The sequence below is a fragment of the Clarias gariepinus genome, chromosome 19 (assembly GCF_024256425.1).
Source record: "Clarias gariepinus isolate MV-2021 ecotype Netherlands chromosome 19, CGAR_prim_01v2, whole genome shotgun sequence".
Classification (NCBI taxonomy): Eukaryota; Metazoa; Chordata; class Actinopteri; order Siluriformes; family Clariidae; genus Clarias; species Clarias gariepinus.
Window position 1 is genome coordinate 28,559,058 of NC_071118.1, and position 20,943 is coordinate 28,580,000.

Here is a 20,943-nt window from a genome sequence, read left to right on the forward strand (position 1 = left end):
TATGAGGACGTTATGTTTGTTTTTGCCACCTTTGCCACAGAAATCTTCTTGTTTGTCTTTGGGCTGTTCCCTTTCAGGGGTCGCCACAGCGAATCATCTGCCGCCATCTAACCCTATCCTCTGCATCCACTTCTCTCACACCAACTAACTTCATGTCCTCTCTCACTGCATCCATAAATCTCCTCTTTGGTCTTCCTCTAGACCTCCTGCCTGGCAGTTCCAACCTTAGCATCCTTCTACCGATATATTCACCTTATATTCATCTCTCCTCTGAACATGTCCAAACCACCTTAATCTGACTTTATCATGGGTTTGATAACTCTAACATGGGTTGTCCCTCTGATGAACTTACTCTTGATCCTATCCATCCTTGTCACTCCCAAAGAGAACCTCAACATCTTCAGCTCTGCTACCTCCAACTCTGCCTCCTGTCTTTTCTTCAGTGCCACTGTCTCTAAGCCGTAGAGCATCGCTGGTCTCACCACTGTCCTGTACACCTTTCCTTTCATTCTCACTTGACACTTTTCTCCACCCGTTCCAACATGCCTGTACCCGCCTCTTCACCTCCTTTGAACACTCTCCGTTGCTCTGGACGGTTGACCCTAAGTACTTAAAATCCTGCACCTTCTTTACCTCTGCTCCCTGTAGCCTCACCAATCCTCTTGGGTTCCTCTCATTTACACATATGTATTCTGTCTTGCTGCGGCTAACCTTCATTCCTCTGCTTTCCAGAGCATACCTTCACCTCTCCAAATTTTCCTCCACCTGTTCCCTGCTCTCGCTACAAAGCACGATGTCATCTGCAAACATCATAGTCCATGGAGACTCCTGTCTTACCTCATCTGTCATCCTGTCTATCACCAGAGCAAACAAGAAGGGGCTTAGAGCCGATCCTTGATGCAGACCCACCTCCACCTTGAACTCCTCTGTCACACCTACATCACATCTCACCACTGTCTTACAGCTCTCATACATGTCCTGCACCACTCTAACATACTTCTCTGCCACTCCAGACTTCCTCATACAATACCACAGCTCCTCTCTCGGCACCCTGTCGTACGCCTTCCCTAAATCTACAAAGACACAATGCAACTCCCTGTTACCTTCTCTGTACTTCTCCGCCAGCATCCTCAAAGCAAATACTGCATCTGATGTACTCTTTCTAGGCATGAAACCATATTGCAGCTCACAAATGCTCACCTCTGCCCCTAACCCAGCTTCCACTACTCTTTCCCACAGCTTCATTGTCTGGCTCATTAGCATGCAACCACAGGGACACAATCCAGGGTCTTTTTGTGCCAGTCTGAATAAAGGCAGAGGGTTGTGGCAGGAAGGGCATCCGACGTAAAAAAAAAAATAAATAAAAAATTGCCAAATTAAATGATGCCAATCTGCAGAACTCTGTTACTATTCTACATTACAGTATAAACCATGTAGAGAAAAATATATAGTTTTCCAATATTTGCTAGATTGTTCCACACTTGGGCGTCTTTGTTGGTGGTATACGTAAGTAATAGGAAAAGATCGAGCTTAAACGACATAATGTTTCTCCTGTGTGTGTGTAGACGTGTGTGTGTGTGTAATATTTTCAAGCACCTTCAAAGAACAATGCCAAACTCGCGGATTAAAAGCGGAACTGGCAATCCTGGCTACCAGCCGCTCAAACTTTTTATGGAATCCGCTTTGGAGTCGACTCCTGGAAACAGAGAATCGACTCTTTTCAAGAGCAGTCTAAGACTAAGGAGTCGTTCTCCAAACGCTTCGAATCAGAGACTCGACTCCTTTTTGAATTTTTAGAACGTTTTTTTTTTTTATCATTTAAACGTCAATAAAACGTTTCATGGAGTTACGTCATATCATTTAAACCGCATAATCTCCACGACCTAACTGACTGCTGAACGGTTACAATGCCGTTACCATGGATACGCTTGATCGGCCCTCATTTTTTTCTCTCCTGTTTTCCTTTTATACTTTTTCAAAATACAAAAAAAGATAACTCGGTTGATTTTCGCTCTGTAGTTCACTTCACCTCTCTTAGTTTAAACATTGAGTAGATACAATCGTTTTATTTGTGTGTGTGTGTGTGTGTGTCATAGGATGCAGAATATGTTTAAATGAATAAAATTTAAAATATACTCATACTAAATATTAATCCTTATGCCTATTATAGAGCAACGAAGCAATCTCACATAGTTCTTGTCATATTTCTTTGAATGCATTAGTTAGTACTCCAGTGTGCAGTGCGTCACATGGCCATTAAATCTCTCCTGTTTAAAGGTTTAGACATACTGTATCCTGATCCATAAGCACCTCCCTCAATCCTCATTTAGATTATTTTGAATGTAATTGCATGCTTTTTCTTCCTTTGCATAAAAATGTAGAGACACTCACCACTCAGTCTGTGCAGCTGCAGCACAGAGTCCACCCTATGTCCATGTCCATGTCTCCATGGACACCCTGCAGACTTCACTCGGCCAAGGACTTTATGCATTTTTTAAACAATAGACGTACTGTAGTTTTCTCGGTGAGTAGTTGTGGATAAATGTGTGTAATAGGTTTCCGATCTATTAAATGATTAGCAGGATGTGTGGAGAGAAGCGCACTGATGATAAACCGGTGGAGAAAAGCTGTTCCAAAGGTTAAGCTCAGTTGCTTTAGGATTGTTTGCTGCAGCTGGGGGTGTCAGAGGAGCAATAAACCCTTCAGCTGTTTCCACCAGGAGGGATCTGGAAAATAAGGCAGACAGACGGACAGATCTTTCTTTAATCAACCTTCTCAAAGGAACAATTTGACCAAAAGTGCAACTTACCCGGTTCTTCCTCTTTGATCCGAATGTAACTCATCATACAAATCTGTTTGGTGTTTAGATTCTTTAGTTTTGCACTGGTGCTATGAGACTAATATAGATATCTGGTAATGTACACTCACAGTTCAGCCCTGAGTCACGATCACATGATCACACCATCAGCTGGTGTAGGTTAAACCTGATCCCTGTTCCTCAGGTCACTAAATGTGTCTGGATGTGATCTGTCCAATTGATAATTAAATAAAATGCTGAGCTGGACCTGCTCCAGCCTGAATTCACATCAGATATACATACAGTAGAGTAAGTATCTGCACTGATCTTATGTATTTCTTGTATGTAGTTTATGCATTTCTTAGATTAATGGAAAAAAAAGTTTAAAAAACCTAAACAACAGTGTGTGACTGATGATACTTACAGTTAGTTTCCTAGTAGCCCAGTGTAAGGATCTACTGTATACAATGACAGAAACTTTTGAAAGTCGCTCTTATGCCTAATGATGAAATGTAAATGTAGAACTGAACCAGGACGAATCTATTTAGAGATGTTTGGGGAAGGTCTGGGCCAGATCAGAGCCAGGGTAGATCACGTAAATCATTGTTTATTGTTTGTTTATAAATCAATCAATCTTTCACGACAAAGATTTAATCGTCTGTCATTTATTAAACTGACGTTTAAATCCGTGAATCATTCTGTCATGGCTGAGGTTTGTTTTGACCCATTCATAAATCATTGTGTAATTCAGCGGACGCTTCCACCTGTTTGTGTCTGAATCCTTTTTCACCACCAGGACTTTTTCCTATCAGTAATGTTTTTGTCATGACCAGGATTTTCGTCGCTAGGATTTCCTCGTCTCTTATTCGTTATATCTAGAAGTCATCATCATTTTGTCACAAAAATGTAATCAGTGATTAAAAGAATGTTTGTTTTTTCTCTCTCGTTCCCGAGGATCAGCATCCAAACCAGTGACTCTGAGTATCTGAGATACTCTCTTTTCACGTTTATCAGTCGAGTTTGAGGATTTTATTCTGCAAAAGCATGACGCCACACTGTAATATTTTAACATTTGTATTTTTTTTATTTTGTGCTGTTCAGAAAAAACAGTTGGAGTAAAAATGATTCACGCAAAACAGAACATCGCACAGACTCTCTGTGTTTAATAATAGAAATGAGCATTACATCATGAACAGTGCAGTTCAAACAGAGTCTCTTTGACCAACGCTATGGTTCGGAGTGTGTTTATAAAGATTACGGCTCTTAGCAAGCTAGGAGAAGCGAGAAGATACACACAACAATGAAATAACAACATCTGGCTTCAGTTAGTAAAAGGGTTTTCAGAAACATACGCAACATTTTCACTTTAAAAGACCAAGAAATGATTTCCTGCGTAAATATTTCAACACCGCAGGTGATGCATTTACATTAATCACAAGGCAGCTGAGAGGATATTGTGTCTGAGTGTGTTTAATCGACACTGTCCTTTAATAAGCTTTAAAATTAACTTTAATTCTTAAATACTAACTTAATTTTAATTAAAAATTAACTTTAATAACCATTATAATGATTAACTGTGGTTCTGGTCATTATGGTTAGAGCTTTAAATGTGAAGACAAACATTCATAACCATGATAAATGTTTTTTTTTTGTTGTTGCTTTTTATTCATATGTTCATACAGTATAGTGATGACAAACTGATCAGGTAAATGAGCTGAAGGAGGATTATTCATTCTCTCTCTCTCTCTCTCTCTCTCGCTCTTAATGCAGCTTTAGCTTTAATTTGTGCTGTTTAATCTAAACTATGGCACCTCTGTGGTCGAGGGTTCGATTCCCACTTTAGGGTCTGTGTGTATGGAGTTTGCATGTTCTCCCTGTGCTTGGTGGGTTTCCTCCGGGTACTCCGGTTTCCTCCCACAGTCCAAAGACATGCAGATTAGGCTAACTAGCGTTGCCAAATCCTGCAGTGTGTGAATGTGTGTGTAAATGTTGACTGGAGGTCCTACCACGGTCATTTTAATGGCAATCAATTGAATGGTCACATTGGCCTCCATGGGCCGCAGTACAGTAGTCGGAGTCCAGAGGTTCCTACATGGATGATGGATGGAATCGAAAATATCACAAAGTGACCTCCATTTTCTCGACGCAGTAAGACATTATGGTCAGAGATAATTAATGTCCATCTCATATAAACCTGTGCTGTCTGGGGGATCTGAGGATACAGTTATTGATAACATGAATGATGTCATGAGAGACTTATAATGGGTACTAATGGGTACTATGGTATCTTTTTCTAAAAAAAATATTATTATTATTATTATTATTATTATTATTATTAATATTAATATTATTAATAATAATAATAATAATAATAGCAATGGGAATACTTATTATTATTATTATTATTATTATTATTATTATTATTATATGTTACACCTTTACAATCTTTTATTTTTTATTATTTTCAGTATGATTTTTTTATTTATACTAAAATATATATGTTTTAGCAAATGCTACACTTTTTGCAGTTTTTTATTTATTAATTTTTTCAGTCCTATACATCTTTTATTATTGAAAAAATCTCTTTTTTTTCATATCATTAGTCTCTGCTATGGTTATGACGTATAAATCAACCCGATTGTTGGAGATTTGTGCAAAAACTTACTGCATTTACAACATATCAAATGCCTAAAGTAGTCTTGGACCTAAAATGTACAGTACACACACACACACACAAGCAAAGTAAAATAGGACATCATCAGTAGTCCACATCAGTGATCTAAAAACAGAGGCTATGTTTGACTATCTGAGTAAAGAGATTTTTTTTTAAATAAGAAGCATTAAGAGAACCATTACCCCCACGTAATCAGACGGATCAAATAACCTATTGGAATTTTTAACTATGACTGTCCCACGATAATTGTAAGAAATGAACGCCATTAGACATAAAAGAGCGATACTTAGCCTTTAAAACAGAAATGAAATAAAAGCAGGCATTATTATACAATCCAGTGCAAATCACCGTCAATCAATTAGAACCCAACCTACAGTGGTTCATTTACATTACAGCATTTGGCCGACGCCCGGATGCAGAGTGACTTACATTTTTATCTTGTTATCTAAACAGTTGAGGGTTAAGGGCCTCGCTCAAGGGCCCCACAGGAACAACCTGGTGGTCGCGGGATTTGAACCTGGGACCTTCCGCACTGTAGTCCAATGCTTTAACCACAGAGCGACCCCTGACCTTTGGATTCAGTCCTCAAGAAGCTCCAGGATCGAATCCTGACACTGTAAGTGCCATGTGTTCGTGGGTCTGAAAGTCATTTGTGTTTTTTCCAGTTTTCACCCCCTAAAAAGTTATCAGATCTTTTCAAGTTCAAAGTTCGCTCGCATTAAGAACAATTTCAGATATTAAAATGAGATTTATTTTTATTAAATGAACACGTCATGAAATGCGTCGTTGGTGATGAAATCAAGTCGAGGAACTTTAGAACTTTGTAAATACTGTACAGTGGGGGAAAATAATCATTTGATCCCCTGCAGATTTTGTAAGTTTGGCCACTTACAAAAAGAAATGAACGGTCTATAAATTTTTTCATATAAAAGCATAGAGACTGAATATCAACTAACAATCCATAAAAAGCACATGATACACAGTTTATGAACTGAGTGGCATTTCAATTGGGGGAAATAAGTATTTGATCCCCAAGCAGAACATGACTTCATACTGGGTGGAGAAACCAAGTAGGACGTCTCCTTTAGTTGGTTTGCACTGATCTCAGGAGGGAGTTTGTTCCACTGGTCTTTACAGATCTTTTCTAAATCTAAATTTCTAAAGGTTTCGTGCCTGTCGCTTGGCAACTGGGAGTTTCAGCTCAGAGTTACAGGATTGAGGACTGGAGACTGACTGGGCCTCTCCATGCCCTTAATGTGCTTCCTCTTGAAACACTCCATGGTAGCCTTTTTAATTGATATTCTGTCTCTATCCTTTAAAATAATAATAAAATGATTTGATTTCTAGATCTAGATTTAGAAGGCTTTAAGCCCCGCCCACTTCATTATCAGCTCATATATCCCAGAAATGTCCCTTTTTATCCTAAATTACTAAATACGTGTGAGAATGTCAGCAATCAACTGGTGAAGATAAAAATGGTGTTAATAATAATAATAATAATAAAAATTTTAATCCCAGCTCACCCTGTAGTGTCTCACTTTACAGCTAAGAGGACAATAATATTCGTGTCCAGCGTTGCATCACTAAATCTTCAATTGACTGATTGCGGTTAAGCCGCCTGCACGCTTAAGTCTCCGCTACGAAACATCTTTGGAATCTGGTACTCCAGTTCAGTTCGCTCCTTCCGACGCAAGCACCACCCAAGCAGAGCCTGCAACGTTTAACATGGGCTTTGGTTCTGTAGTACAGACGTTTATCCCCAGGTATCTGGCATACCTTCTCAGAACTTCTGGTGAACTTTCAGAACCACAAGTGGATAGCAGATTACCTGTCCATCGATTTGTCCCTGAAAGCTCTTATCTTGGAGATGTTAAGAGATCATCATGCTTGAGTCGACGTATCCGTTACCTCCCAGCAAAATGGACGGCGAGGACAAGAGTGTGTTTGATTTACACGTCTGATGGTTCTCCTGCTGAAGTGTGTGGCATTGGAGATCCCCGGAACACTGCGGAACGCTTCTCATGTCTCTCTGCAGCAGCAGCAGATTGTCTGAGATCACATCTTGCACCTTACTGTAATTCTCCCCGGATGAAGAGTCTGAAGGATCCTGGATTCGCTCCTCGCGGTCTGAGAGCGGTTGGACATGGAGGACGTTTTCCTGATCAACCGTCTGCACCTCTACGTAGTCCGTGCATTGGGAACCGTTGGGCTGGGGCTCACCGGCCTCCATGATGCCGGAATGAGCGTAGTCACAGTCTCGAGGTTTGTTCAGAAGTTCTCCGAGCTGATTTTCGGGAATTTTGCTGATTTGCACCGATAAGGAGATGCAGGAAATGTCAGGAACGTTGTGATAGGTGGATTTGGTGTCCTGTGGATGCTGTGGATGGACCTGCTGTGGATGGACCTGCTGATAATAGCGGTGCTCAGGGTGTAGCTGATGTGTCGAGAATATGTTATTCCATGTCCAGGCTTTTCCTTCTTCTCTGCCAGGCTCTATGGAAACCCAGTCGGCCTGCTTGGCTCCGCCCTCATTCCTTCCACCTGCACTTTTGTCCATCAGCAGGGTTCGGCTGTCGCAGCTTCCCCGGCCCGAATCGCTGTCAGAGGAGGTGCTTGTGGACTTCACTGATGCCACGAGCGGCTGTTTGGAGTCCAAAATCAGGTCTTGTGATCCATAATCATCGCAAACCTCCAGATAATCGACTAGCAGCTCCTCGTAGTTGGTTGGCGGGAAACTGTGGATCACCAGCGCATTATATATTTCCTCTGATTTCCCACTCTGTCATGAGGAAAGGTAGGGTGAGGATTAATAATTAACTTATGGTAGTAAAAGCATGTATGTCAGTAATCAGCCAGTAGTAATGACAATGAAATGTATGTTGGTAATTAGTGAATGCCAAGATTAAGATCACACACACACACACACACACACACACACACACACACACACACACACTCTGTTCATTCAGTGGCGCCATCAATCCATCCATCTATTCTCTATACTGTATAGTGCGTATTCTGTGTAGGGTCGTGTGGGTAGGGTAGGGTTCATCCAGGATGGGGTGCCAACCCATTGCATGGTGCAATTCAGGAACCCTAATTACGCTAATCTGCATCCATGTAGAAACCAGTAGACCCAGAGGAAACCAGGCACGGGAAGAGAACATGCAAACTCCACACACACAGACCCGAGGCAGGATTCGAACCCTCGACCCAGGGGGTGCAAGGTGACAGTACTAAGCTGCCGCCATTACTTTCGATAGGAAACCTTATAACTTTTTGTTTCTATTTTTATGCAGGTATTTAACACATGAGGAAAACAGTTGTTAAACGTAGGAAATTTAATACATCTAAAAATTACCCGCTTGTTTTTAATCTTTCAGCATCTCTGATTGGCTCTTATACTGGACAAGCTACTTTTCTAAATCAACGCCATTTGTGTTTCTTCGATGCTAATTATGCAGGCGTTATATGATATGAGAGAAAGTAAGTTCTTGATTGCTATTTCTAAGAGTCTCGGTTTGTAAACGCTGTGATGATCACCATGTTCATAACCGACATGATGCATGTGTATCTGATTCCCTAGCGGACCACTCACAGACCCTGGTGTACTCGTACTATTGGTCAAAGAAAATGCCGAAAACCATCTTTGATAAAAAGCTAAATAAAGGGGCAATAAGGCAAACCTTAGGGCTGGAGAGATCTCATTTAAAAACGGCTACGGATAAAGTCTTTTGGTCTGGGATAATCTTGTAAGCAGTGATGTACATGCTGGAGGTGTATAAAGGACCAGGGATGATGATGATTCATCTGCCAGCGTGAAGCTGAATAATCTGTCCAGCACACGGGCCAGGTTTAGAAAGCGAGTAAACATCGTTTAGAAAAGAAACAGCGTGGGGCGATCGACTTTTGAGCATACACTCGGCTCTTCAGAATCCCTTAAGAGCATCAGTGATGTTTCTTAACAGTGACACGGACACGCTTCAGTTCTCTCAACTTGCCGTTGCAGAAAGACGAGTAGACAAATACACCTCCAAGAGTAAACACGGGATTGACGAGAAACCTCTACGTCAGGTTGATTAGAGATTTGTTTTTGTAGGTGAATTACAGTAGAAGAACGGTAATCACCTGGTTTTATATATATATATATATATATATATATATATATATATATACAGTGGTGTGAAAAACTATTTGCCCCCTTCCTGATTTCTTATTCTTTTGCATGTTTGTCACACACAATGTTTCTGATCATCAAACACATTTAACTATTAGTCAAAGATAACACAAGTAAACACAAAATGCAGTTTTTAAATGATGGTTTTTATTATTTAGGGAGAAAAAAAATCCAAACCTACATGGCCCTGTGTGAAAAAGTAATTGCCCCCTGAACCTAATAACTGGTTGGGTCACCCTTAGCAGCAAAAACTGCAATCAAGTGTTTGCGATAACTTGCAAGGAGTCTTTTACAGCGCTCTGGAGGAATTTTGGCCCACTCATCTTTGCAGAATTGTTGTAATTCAGCTTTATTTGAGGGTTTTCTAGCATGAACCGCCTTTTTAAGGTCATGCTACAACATCTCAATAGGATTCAGGTCAGGACTTTGACTAGGCCACTCCAAAGTCTTCATTTTGTTTTTCTTCAGCCATTCAGAGGTGGATTTGCTGGTGTGTTTTGGGTCATTGTCCTGCTGCAGCACCCAAGATCGCTTCAGCTTGAGTTGACGAACAGATGGCCGGACATTCTCCTTCAGGATTTTTTGGTAGACAGTAGAATTCATGGTTCCATCTATCACAGCAAGCCTTCCAGGTCCTGAAGCAGCAAAACAACCCCAGACCATCACACTACCACCCCCATATTTTACTGTTGGTATGGTGTTCTTTTTCTGAAATGCTGTGTTACTTTTACGCCAGATGTAACGGGACACGCACCTTCCAAAAAGTTCAACTTTTGTCTCATCTGCCCACAAGGTGTTTTCCCAAAAGTCTTGGCAATCATTGAGATGTTTTTTAGCAAAATTGAGACGAGCCTTAATGTTCTTTTTGCTTAAAAGTGGTTTGCGCCTTGTTAATCGCCTTGCAGGCCGTTTTTGCCCAGTCTCTTTCTTATGGTGGAGTCGTGAACACTGACCTTAATTGAGGCAAGTGAGGCCCACAGTTCTTTAGATGTTGTCCTGGGGTCTTTTGTGGCCTCTCGGATGAGTTGTCTCTGTGCTCTTGGGGTAATTTTGGTCAGCCGGCCACTCCTGGGAAGGTTCACCACTGTTCCATGTTTTTGCCATTTGTGGATAATGGCTCTCACTGTGGTTCGCTGGAGTCCCAAAGCTTTAGAAATGGCTTTATAACCTTTACCAGACTAATAGATCTCAATTACTTTTGTTCTTATTTGTTCCTGAATTTCTTTGGATCTTGGCATGATGTCTAGCTTTTGAGGTGCTTTTGGTCTACTTCTCTGTGTCAGATAGCTCCTATTTAAGTGATTTCTTGATTGAAACAGGTGTGGCAGTAATCAGGCCTGGGGGTGACTACAGAAATTGAACTCAGATGTGATAAACCACAGTTAAGTTATTTTTTTAACAAGGGGGGCAATCACTTTTTCACACAGGGCCATGTAGATTTGGAGTTTTTTTTCTCCCTTAATAACGTAAACCTTCATTTAAAAACTGCATTTTGTGTTCAATTATGTTATCTTTGACTAATAGTTAACGGTTTTTGATGAGCAGAAACATTTAAGTGTGACAAACATGCAAAAGAATAAGAAATCAGGAAGGGGGCAAATAGTTTTTCACACCACTGTATATATATATATAAATAGATAGATAGATAGATAGAGGGATGGATGGATGGAGGGATGGATGGAGGGAGTTTTCCTGTCTTTTAAAAAGTTGCTAATAGCTTTAGATCTAATCTGGGATTGAGACATCGGCAGGGATTTATTCTGACTGAATAATCTGAAAGGTTGAGACCTATTTCATAAAAGCGCCTAACAGCACTGTGACAGTGTTGTTCTGTTCATGGCTAACACAAGCAACAAAGCTAACTAGCTTCTAACACAAGGCCGAAACCCAAATCCCTCTCTAACCCCTGATCAAGGGCACTACTTGCTGTGTGGAACAACATTTACATTTACATTTCTAGCATTTGGCAGACCAGGTCCTTATCATGGACCTTATCCAGGTATCTCATTATACATCTGAGCAGGTGAAGTTTAAGGGTCTCGATCAAGGGGAGCAACTTGGTGGTGGTTTTGGAGTTGCATGTTTGGTTGCATGGGGCAGTACCTACATAGTGCACTAGCTTTTTATTTAACACTACTTGGAATTCGAGCCCAGAACCCGGAAGTTACCTGAGCTGTTATTCTAAGGTGGAATAAGTGGAAATATAAAGTAAATCTGAAAAGTTTCTCAGGACTGTCCACCGCCTCCATGTTTTATTCTGATATTCAGTATAAAGGCACTTCCTCTTATATCTTTTTGCTGAACTAAAGTACATTCTGAGTCTGTTGTAGCATTTTGACCTAATTAGCATTTTCTACCAGCATGCTCACTAAACTTTATTATACTGTACATACTGTAATAATTCTGACCATGGATTCATAATGCTGTAAAATACAGACATCAAAAAAATATATACATGTGAAACTTCTGAATGTCTCATCAGCATCTAAATGAGTTAATGAGAAAAGTTGCACGTGCAGTAATTAGCTCATTCTGTTTCTGTCATTGTTTCCGAGTTACATCGTGAAGTGTTTGTTAACGAGCTGATTAACGAAACAAATCAACAGATCGATGACTCAACAGGACAATTAATAAGAAGAGCAATGGATTACTGGATTAGGATTATTTTTCACACAGACTTTCTGTGTTTCCCCCTTTGTGTGCATGTGTTTATGTGTGTGTTTATGTGTTAATTACTTTGAGCAGCTGTTCATCGAATCCTTTGATCTTGGGTCCGGGAACAGGAGGCAGCAGACACTGTTTCACACTAAACACAAGATTAATACAAACAATAAATCAGTGTTTAAGAAAAACTAAACCTGGGTCCGAGGCCACGCCTCTTTACTGAGACTATACACACGTAATTAACGAGGCGTCTCAGACTCACCTGTTCCTCTTAAGGCTCACGGTCCAGATGAGGACGAGGAGGACAAAGACTGAGAAAACCGCCACCAGGATCCACACCGAGCGCTCGTGGTCCAGGACTGTGGACGGGAAATAAAATCCTGATGTGAAAAACAACATTCACGTAATAATAATAATAATAATAATAATAATAATAACAACTATAATAATTAATAAACAAATAAATAAATAAAATGTTCAATTTTATTTATATCTTCATATCTCTTTACTTTATTCATTTTATTGTATATTGTTGGAGTTATTGTTTACAATCGGCCAAATCATGGTACCGGTGCAAAAAAGTGTCTGATAAGTGAATTTTTAGATAGAATCATATAAACATTATTTTCATAATACTTAAAACTTCTTATCTCCCGATCCATGTTTAATCTTTTTGTAAATATGTATACACATTTATGATTTTATCAGATTGAAGAAACACATAAAAAGATAAAAAAAAAAACACATTTGCTAAATCCAGCTTCGTGCCCTTTTATTGTAGTAGTGTCCGTAACTTTTTTAAATACAAATGATCCTAACTGACATTCGGATGAAACTTTAGGCCACTTTAGATTTCACATGAAGAGCCGTGTTATTAATCCAGATTGAAATCTTTCAGTAAACTGCTGCTTGTGTAAATTAACTCTTTTAACACAAGCTGCGACATAAACGTTCATTTTCGTCCTATTATGGTATCAGTGTGCTGTTTTGCAAACGATGTTGCGCAGGTGCAGAGTGACATCATCAGATTTCTCAGTAAGTGATGAGTAAAAATAAACAATAAACCTTGATTTTACAAAACTAAATGTCAGATAAGATCAGATCAGATGTCTTTATAAAATCGGACCATCTGCTGCCGGGGAGCAGGAGGCGAAGAGGTGAGGGGGCGAGGGGGCGAGAGGGCGAGGGGGCGAGGAGGCGAAAGGGGGAGGGGGCGAGGGGGCAACAGTGTGCATGGGGAATATAAATGTTGATCTTTATGTCCATGGGAAATAAGAGACGATGATTTCGACATCACTGCAGTAGAAAAGCTCATCACGTCAGTATGTTTCTAATGTGTACATCTTATCACTACCGGAATATGGGAATGACATTGCAAGAATGCAGAACCTTTTAAAATGTGCATATTATTATTATTATTATTATTAATATTAATATTATTATTCGTTTTGTGGTCATGAAAACACCCAGAAACACAACTGATCATGTGGATCTCTACTATTTCTTTGCTTTTTGCATATTTGAAACTTTTTTTTTTTTTTCTGCTTAATCATGTTTGTATAGTCGATTAAAATAAAATAAAATTCAGGTGATCATGTTGCCAACAATAGGTTGTGCTAAAAAAAAAAATGATGTTACTCTATACTGCACAGTCCTGAGCCCTGTATATGTTTTTTTTTTTTTTTTTACTGCGAAAAAATAACAGCTAATGCTAAATGTGAATGCTTTGAGTTTTAGGAGCTACAGTGGTATTTGATGCTAATGAGATTAACAGAGCTGAGGACGTCCACTTACACTCAGGCATCTGGACGTACACGGGCCTCGTCCACTCGCTCCAGAAGCCGTGGTTCGGTTTACAGCGAACCTGCACCATGTACTCTTTACCCGAAAGCAGGCTGAAGACGTTGTAGTATTTCTGCATCCCAGCGTCGTACTCCTGCACACACACACACACACACACACACACACACAATGATTGTAAAAGAACATCTCAGCCAAAACATACTCACACACTATCATGCTCTTTTAAATAAAGTCGATCAACTTTACAGGAGCTGTAATGCTAACGTCGCTAAGTAACGGATGCCTGTAGCCGTCAGGTTAGCATCCTGTACAGACTTCTCTAAAAGCAGGTGAGGTTTGAGAAGTGCATGCATGCACGGATACACAAAAGCCTTTAACATGACTCAGAAGAACGAGTATCTCAGAGAGGGATTCGATCATATTTTACTGCGCGGGCAAGCACAAATCATCACAAAACCTTTGTATGTTATGTACAGGAAACAGAATTAATTAGTTATCTCTGAGTCTTCTAGTCCGAATCATTTGTTTGCAGTGCAACAGATTCTAAAGAACAAACGACTCGGACTAGAAGACTCATGAGAAGAACCGCTCAATTCTGTTTCCTGTGTATTGCACTGCATAGCGTCTATAGGAGTCACATGATAAAAGAACGAATGACTCGGACCAGAAGATATGAGAGGTGAGCTGCTTATTCTGTTTATTATAATTTGTCCTTAAAACGAACTGAACTAAATGACTCAAAAAAAGATTCCTAAGATCCTTAAAGGAGATTTAAGGAACCGAGTCACTAAAATGATTCAAACTTCCCATCACTAATTCATTCGTCTTAGACGTCACCATTGTGAAACCATTAACAACATTTATTCCTTTATAACAGAATGAGATGGTAAACTTCTTATCCATTGATGGACACACACACACACACACACACACACCTCCCAGGTGTCGTCTTTGCCCTGTTTGACGCGGAGCTGGTAGATGAGCGTGATCCAGCCGGAGCGAGTGTCTGCAGATTGCGGCTTCTCCCACATCACACGCAGGAACGGAGCTTTAAATTCACCATCGTCCATCACCTCCACCGTCACACTCTCCGGGGTGTTGGGCTGAACTGCGGAGAGAGAGGGAGGGAAAGAGAGAGAGAGAAAAAGAGGGAGAGAGAGAGGGAGAGAGAGAGGTTAACAGCTATCATTAAGTTATTATTAAAAAAATATATTAAACTTAACAAAAAAAATAACTCTTATAGAACTGGACTGAGAATTTACAAGACTGTGCAAAAGTTTTGACTTTGTCGGTTCTCAATTTTTGTCTCTCATTCTAAAAGCCAGATCCCTCCAAAAAACATCAACTACAACTTAAGTCCTGAGCCAGTGTGAAACCGGTGCAGATGATGACAGATGATCAGGTGGTGATTAGTAACTGGTGATGCTGAACGCTGCGTGGTTGGAACAGACGAGAGGGGAAATGAGGTCGCTGCTGAGGCTGTTACATAAACAACACATTTATTAATTGTATTTTTGGGTACTTTGCCGCCTGTCGGAGTAAAACGTTTGTTCCTGTTGTTTATCACAGAGTATTGCATCGTGTCGTGTCGTTGCTCATGATTGCACATTTGCACTTTAAGCGTTCTTGTGCTGTCTTTTCTAAGTAGTTTTGTTAATTTATGCTCTTAATTTGTTGTATTAACTAGTTAGCTAATTAAGCGTCTTAGTTAGCTAGTTGGTTTTGTTAATTTACGTTGTAGAGTGTGTGCGGAAAGTCTCTCCGCAGCCGCCGTGTAGAGTAGTAGTAGTGCATTTACGCATTCTTGTTTGGCGTCATCAGTCTGTCGTACGTATCCGCGGAGTGCTTTACTAAACGTCAGCCGTGTACTTTTGTGTGGAAATGTTAACCATCGAAGAACGTGTTTTTCTAGTGAAGCAAGTTTTTGAAGCTGGCGGTAAACACATGGATTTAGTTTATGGAAAATTTCAAGCAGTTTTTCCGGAATATACCACAAGCAGAATACACGAGAGAGAGAATAATAATGAGTTTCATTAAACACTCACGTTCGTAAGTCGGATTTGTTCTTAAGTCAGACAAAGTGAGTCTTATTACGTCTTGGACACGAATATACAGTGTAAAGCATATCAATTCACTGGACTAAATCTCCTTCCCATTACCCCACACTGCCATCATGTGGCCAAAAACCGTAATCGCGCCTAAGGAAATTAATTTTACGAGAGGACTCCAGTTTTTCACTGTATTGGACTGTAAACTCTGTTTTGTTGTTTAATTTTGGATTTTTCAAAATTAAGATTATTCACCATCAGGACAGCTTTATAGGACAGACATTTTCTATCATCATGCTTCCGGACTGATTCACTGAAACTGGTAAGGTTGACTCATTTCTATCGTACACACACACACTCATACAACATATAATATACCACTTACACTCTAAAAATATTGTATATAATTGTAATATTAGTATCTGGTGCACTGCAGTATCTATTTTTTGTACAATACACATGAACTACTTCTGCGATTTGTTCGCATCTACCAATGTTCGTAGGACCGCGGTCCATTGATATCCGCGGAAATTGGTTACTCGAATGTCCGAAAGTCGGGGACTTCCTGTATACAGTATCTGTGAGGGATGAATTTGAAGGTGATGAAGACGTACCGATGTTAGCGACGTCCACCACGACCGGCTCGGAAACACTCACGCCCCTGGAGTTCGTGGCCACCACGGTGATGTTGTAATCCACCCACAGGGAGGTGTCGCTCTTATTAAAGAAACACGAGTTCGGTCCTGCTGTTTTATAATCCGGACACTCGTTCACTTTCTCTGATCTGCAGAGAGAGACAGGGAGAAAGAGAGAGATTTATATAGAGAATAAATAAATATTGAAAATATAAAGCTATAAAAATATGCACAAAGTTAATGAAGTCATGATTAATCAACTCTGGACAGATGCAAGATTTCAGGCTAATGAAGAGCGTGAAAAGAGTCTCGGGACGACCTGAAAGCAGCGGAAACAACATTTACACATTAGAACACTGAAGAGTAGAACACTGCACCACAACCGTTTCTGTTCCTGCACCTTCTGGGGGAAAAATTGAACAAAAACTGAGCTTTATGGATTTTTAATAATGGAACTTGAACGGTGCTGCATACGAGATCTCCAGACCCACAGTGAGGTACGGAGGCGAGAGCATAATGACACACACACACAGTCGCTGCTCTACAAACACACCCGGAGCATAAACCATCATTACAGGAAAGATAAATGTCCTTCGATTCCACAGATTCTCTGAAAACCCTGAATTAGAATGAGAGCGTGATGGAGTCGAAACGAGTCATGTAGAAGACGGGGATCTCCTCACCCCTCCAGGCGGTAGTAGAGGGCGTAGGTGGTGTTCAGATCCCCACTGCCACCCGGCTCCCACCAGCAGGTGAACGTCTCCCTCTCGGGTGAGCGACAGCTCGTCAGGCGGGGTTGATCAGGAGCACGGAGACCTACAGAGGAGGAGGAGTGGAGGGGGGGGGGTCGTGAGGAAGAAGAGAAAGAGATGATGGAGGTGAAGGAGAAAGAAATACAGAGATAGAATGAAAAGGTTAAAATAAAAGGTAGATGATTTAGAAGGGAAGGAGAAAAAGAGAAGACGGATGGAGATGGAGGAGAAGAAGGAAGAAGTCGGAAAATCAGGAGGAGGAGGAGGAGGAGGAGGGTGAGGCAGAAGAGGATAGATGGGTTAGAAAAAAAACAAAGAAGAGAAGATATAGGAGAGAACACAAAGAAAGAAAAGGCAGAACATTTAAGGAAAAAAACAGATTTAGGGGAAAAAAGAAAGAGAAAGGAGATAAGGGAGGGATGGTAAAAAAGAGGAGGAGGTCAAAAAAGAGTGGGAAGAATAAAAACACAGGAGAAAGGAAAAGAAATAGAAAACAGCAAGAGGAGGAGAAAGAAGAAAAAGATATATATGTTAAAATATTTTTATACTGTGATTTTTTAAATAAAATAAAATAGTGGAATCTCAGCGTAGAGTGAATCAAGATAATCGTAAAAAAAGTAAATATAATCTTTTATTTCATTTTAACACTTAACTCTTTTTTTATTATTACACTTATTATAACACTTCTTCATTTTTTATTATTATTTTTAAAAATTTCTTTAAATGATAACAGATCTTCATTTCGGTACGTACCAGCAGACAGTGACGGGAAGATGAGAAGGAAAACCAGGATCAGCCCGGGTTCGAGCCTCATCATGGAAAAGGATTTCTGCAGAAACTAAGGCAAAGGAAGAAGAAGATCAGAGAGAGAGAGGCGCGTTAAACTGACGCTTTCTCCGTATCTGAGTTTTAACTTCATGTGAGAGAGAGAGAGAAAAGAGAGAGAGAAAAGACAGGTAAAGGAACGACTCTTTAGCTCGGGGCTAGAGAAAGAGGAACTGCCTCGTCTCGAGGACGAGCCAAAACAGTAAATGTACCTAGAAAGATTTAACCCTTTAATCAGGTGAAGAACTCTGTTTGGTAACTTCTGTGGGGTGCCTAAAGTTTTGCTTTTGTTTTTTTATCTTTGTACTTTTGTATTGAGGAGCCACATGCCTTTACATAGAGCTCATTTAAATACAACATTAATAAAAAAAAAAATTCAAGAATGGTACATGTGATTTTTTGTGTCCTCACTCAGTAATTATATATAATCACATTTATAACATAGAAATGCCAAAATAAAAATATACAATCTTTAAATCTTAAAAAAAAGAGATAACAAGAAAAATGCACAAATTTCACAGACAGAGATATACAGTAACTTCACTGAACTCGATTCGCAACATAAAAATCACAATAATTATTTCTTGGAATAATTAAAATGTCTGAAATGTTATTAAATCGCTCAGTAATTCGAAGCGATGTCGAGGGGTTAATGTGAGAACTCTCTGCCTTGTCTAGAAGGGGAATAAAACACAACTGTGTGGTGCTGTGAACTGTAACTGTGTCCTGGATTATTTCCTGTAAGACCATAAGAGTGTTTTATCCCTTATGCTTTAAAAGTGTTTTTATGTTTTATTTGTAAGCGATGAGGTCAGAGGGCGGGGCTCCTGCAGCTCGGTCACTGTGTAACTCTATAAATCTGCAGCTTATTGTTCAATTCCCACCCGAACGCTTTTACTGTACGAGGAAGATCAAAGTCAATGTTTGTCAAAGTTTGAATGTTTCATTGCCGACAGCCGAGAGTTTTCTCCTGTTTTTACGCAGGCCTGTAAAAGGCGTCACAAGGTCACGTATCGTTCTGATTTTCTCACGAGATCGAAAAGCGCCACAATTCATGAGACGTTTAGAAAAACCTATTCACGTGGGATGCAACGAGCATCATCATTACATCATCATCATCATCATCATCATCATCAAAACAGTTTTCCAGTTTTCAGATAAAATCGTAACTGCTGACTCTTCGCGTTCCATATCAACTGCAAGACTCAGTTTCTAATCCACATCACACTTAATTAGGGGGCGGAAATAAAACACTGAGGACAAGTTTGTTGTTTTAGCTTTTAAAAGGAAAAAGAAATTCAGAATCTTAATGCTTGGCTTGTTTTATTTTATGAATTAAAGAAGTTTCCATTTCAGGTTAAATAAAAGTCTGTCCAGTATTAATCCATATTCCATAAACATTAAAAAGGGACGGATAATAACTAGACTTATAATGTTTTATTAAAGTAGTAATTACTTAAAAAAATACAATTTATTAGTTTTCATGTTCATACATAATGTTTTAAAAAAAAAAAGGTTTCAAGTGAAAAATTGTTAGATAATTTAAGAATTCTTGGTCTACTACTAATATAATAGAATTTATTGATTAATAATAATAATAAATAATTAATATGATGGTGTGTAATGGACAGTATAAGCGTGACAGTAATACACGTGTTCATGCGAGCGAGACTTCATACGTGTGTATGTGAGGTGATCCCTGTGATCTTAAACGTTTTAGACGTTTGGTCATTTTGGATCTAGTACAAAATATTCTCACGTGAACGTTGTGATAAAGTGATGATCACCGGAGGAACACATTTCCAGCACGTTCTTTTTCCATGCTTGCGTCATGTCACCGCACGTCATTCAGAGAAGCGGAAATGACTGGACCTCATGTTCTAGGTGAATGCAGTCGACTTGGAACTGCAGTTAACTGAAGACGTCACTGCTCCCCCTTGTGGAAATATAGAGCATCGCACCCAGCGTCTCATGGATCGGCTCGGCCCGGATCCTGTCCCCGACCAACCAGCTGTTTAAAATGCATCTGTAACAGACTGGCACACGCTAGCATGCTTGCTTTGACGTCAGCAGTTAACGTTGTAGCAGCAGCTCTGAATAAAGTCCTTATTTCATGTTTCTGTAACTTTATTTGAGTAGTAAATTACTAGCAACTACTTTACACCTGTACTCCACTCAAATCTACAGCAAATATCTGTACTTTTACTACATCTACATCTAGGCATGATGTATTTGTAGCGTGAATGTCGCCACCTGCTGACTATTATGTGTAACTGCGTGACTTGCCTTTCCTGCAGATTTTAAGGTGAGCATTTCAGTTTACATTTTACTTCTGCTCATAACCTTCTAACTATAAAATAATGTTAGCTCAAATATTCCAACTCTGGAAAATTTAGTTCTTTTGCTTTAAAGTGTTTTTTAAAAGAAATGAAAGAAATTTTCTGTAAATTCTTACATTTGTCCGCTGCTTTACTTGGTATGTTCAAGAAATTTATGTATAAAGTAATTTTTTAAAAACTTTTTAAAAAAGGATTGTACAGAATACCAGAGGTTAACACCGGCCGCGTA

The 20,943-nt window shown here is 39.7% G+C and overlaps 1 protein-coding gene across 1 annotated transcript in view; it reads right to left on the reverse strand.

The window, feature by feature from the left end:
* Nucleotides 1–5,240: 5,240 nt before the first annotated feature.
* The window catches only part of prlra (prolactin receptor a), a 19,936-nt gene continuing 4,233 nt past the window's right edge, over nucleotides 5,241–20,943 (reverse strand). The window contains exons 2-9 of the mRNA XM_053477888.1: nucleotides 18,304–18,388; nucleotides 17,482–17,614; nucleotides 16,778–16,947; nucleotides 15,051–15,223; nucleotides 14,107–14,248; nucleotides 12,575–12,671; nucleotides 12,385–12,454; nucleotides 5,241–8,250 (exon numbers count right to left, since the gene is read on the reverse strand). Coding sequence (XP_053333863.1) covers nucleotides 7,342–8,250; nucleotides 12,385–12,454; nucleotides 12,575–12,671; nucleotides 14,107–14,248; nucleotides 15,051–15,223; nucleotides 16,778–16,947; nucleotides 17,482–17,614; nucleotides 18,304–18,367 — 1,758 coding nt within the window. The 5' untranslated portion in view covers nucleotides 18,368–18,388 and the 3' untranslated portion in view covers nucleotides 5,241–7,341. The remainder of the gene's footprint in view (nucleotides 8,251–12,384; nucleotides 12,455–12,574; nucleotides 12,672–14,106; nucleotides 14,249–15,050; nucleotides 15,224–16,777; nucleotides 16,948–17,481; nucleotides 17,615–18,303; nucleotides 18,389–20,943) is intronic.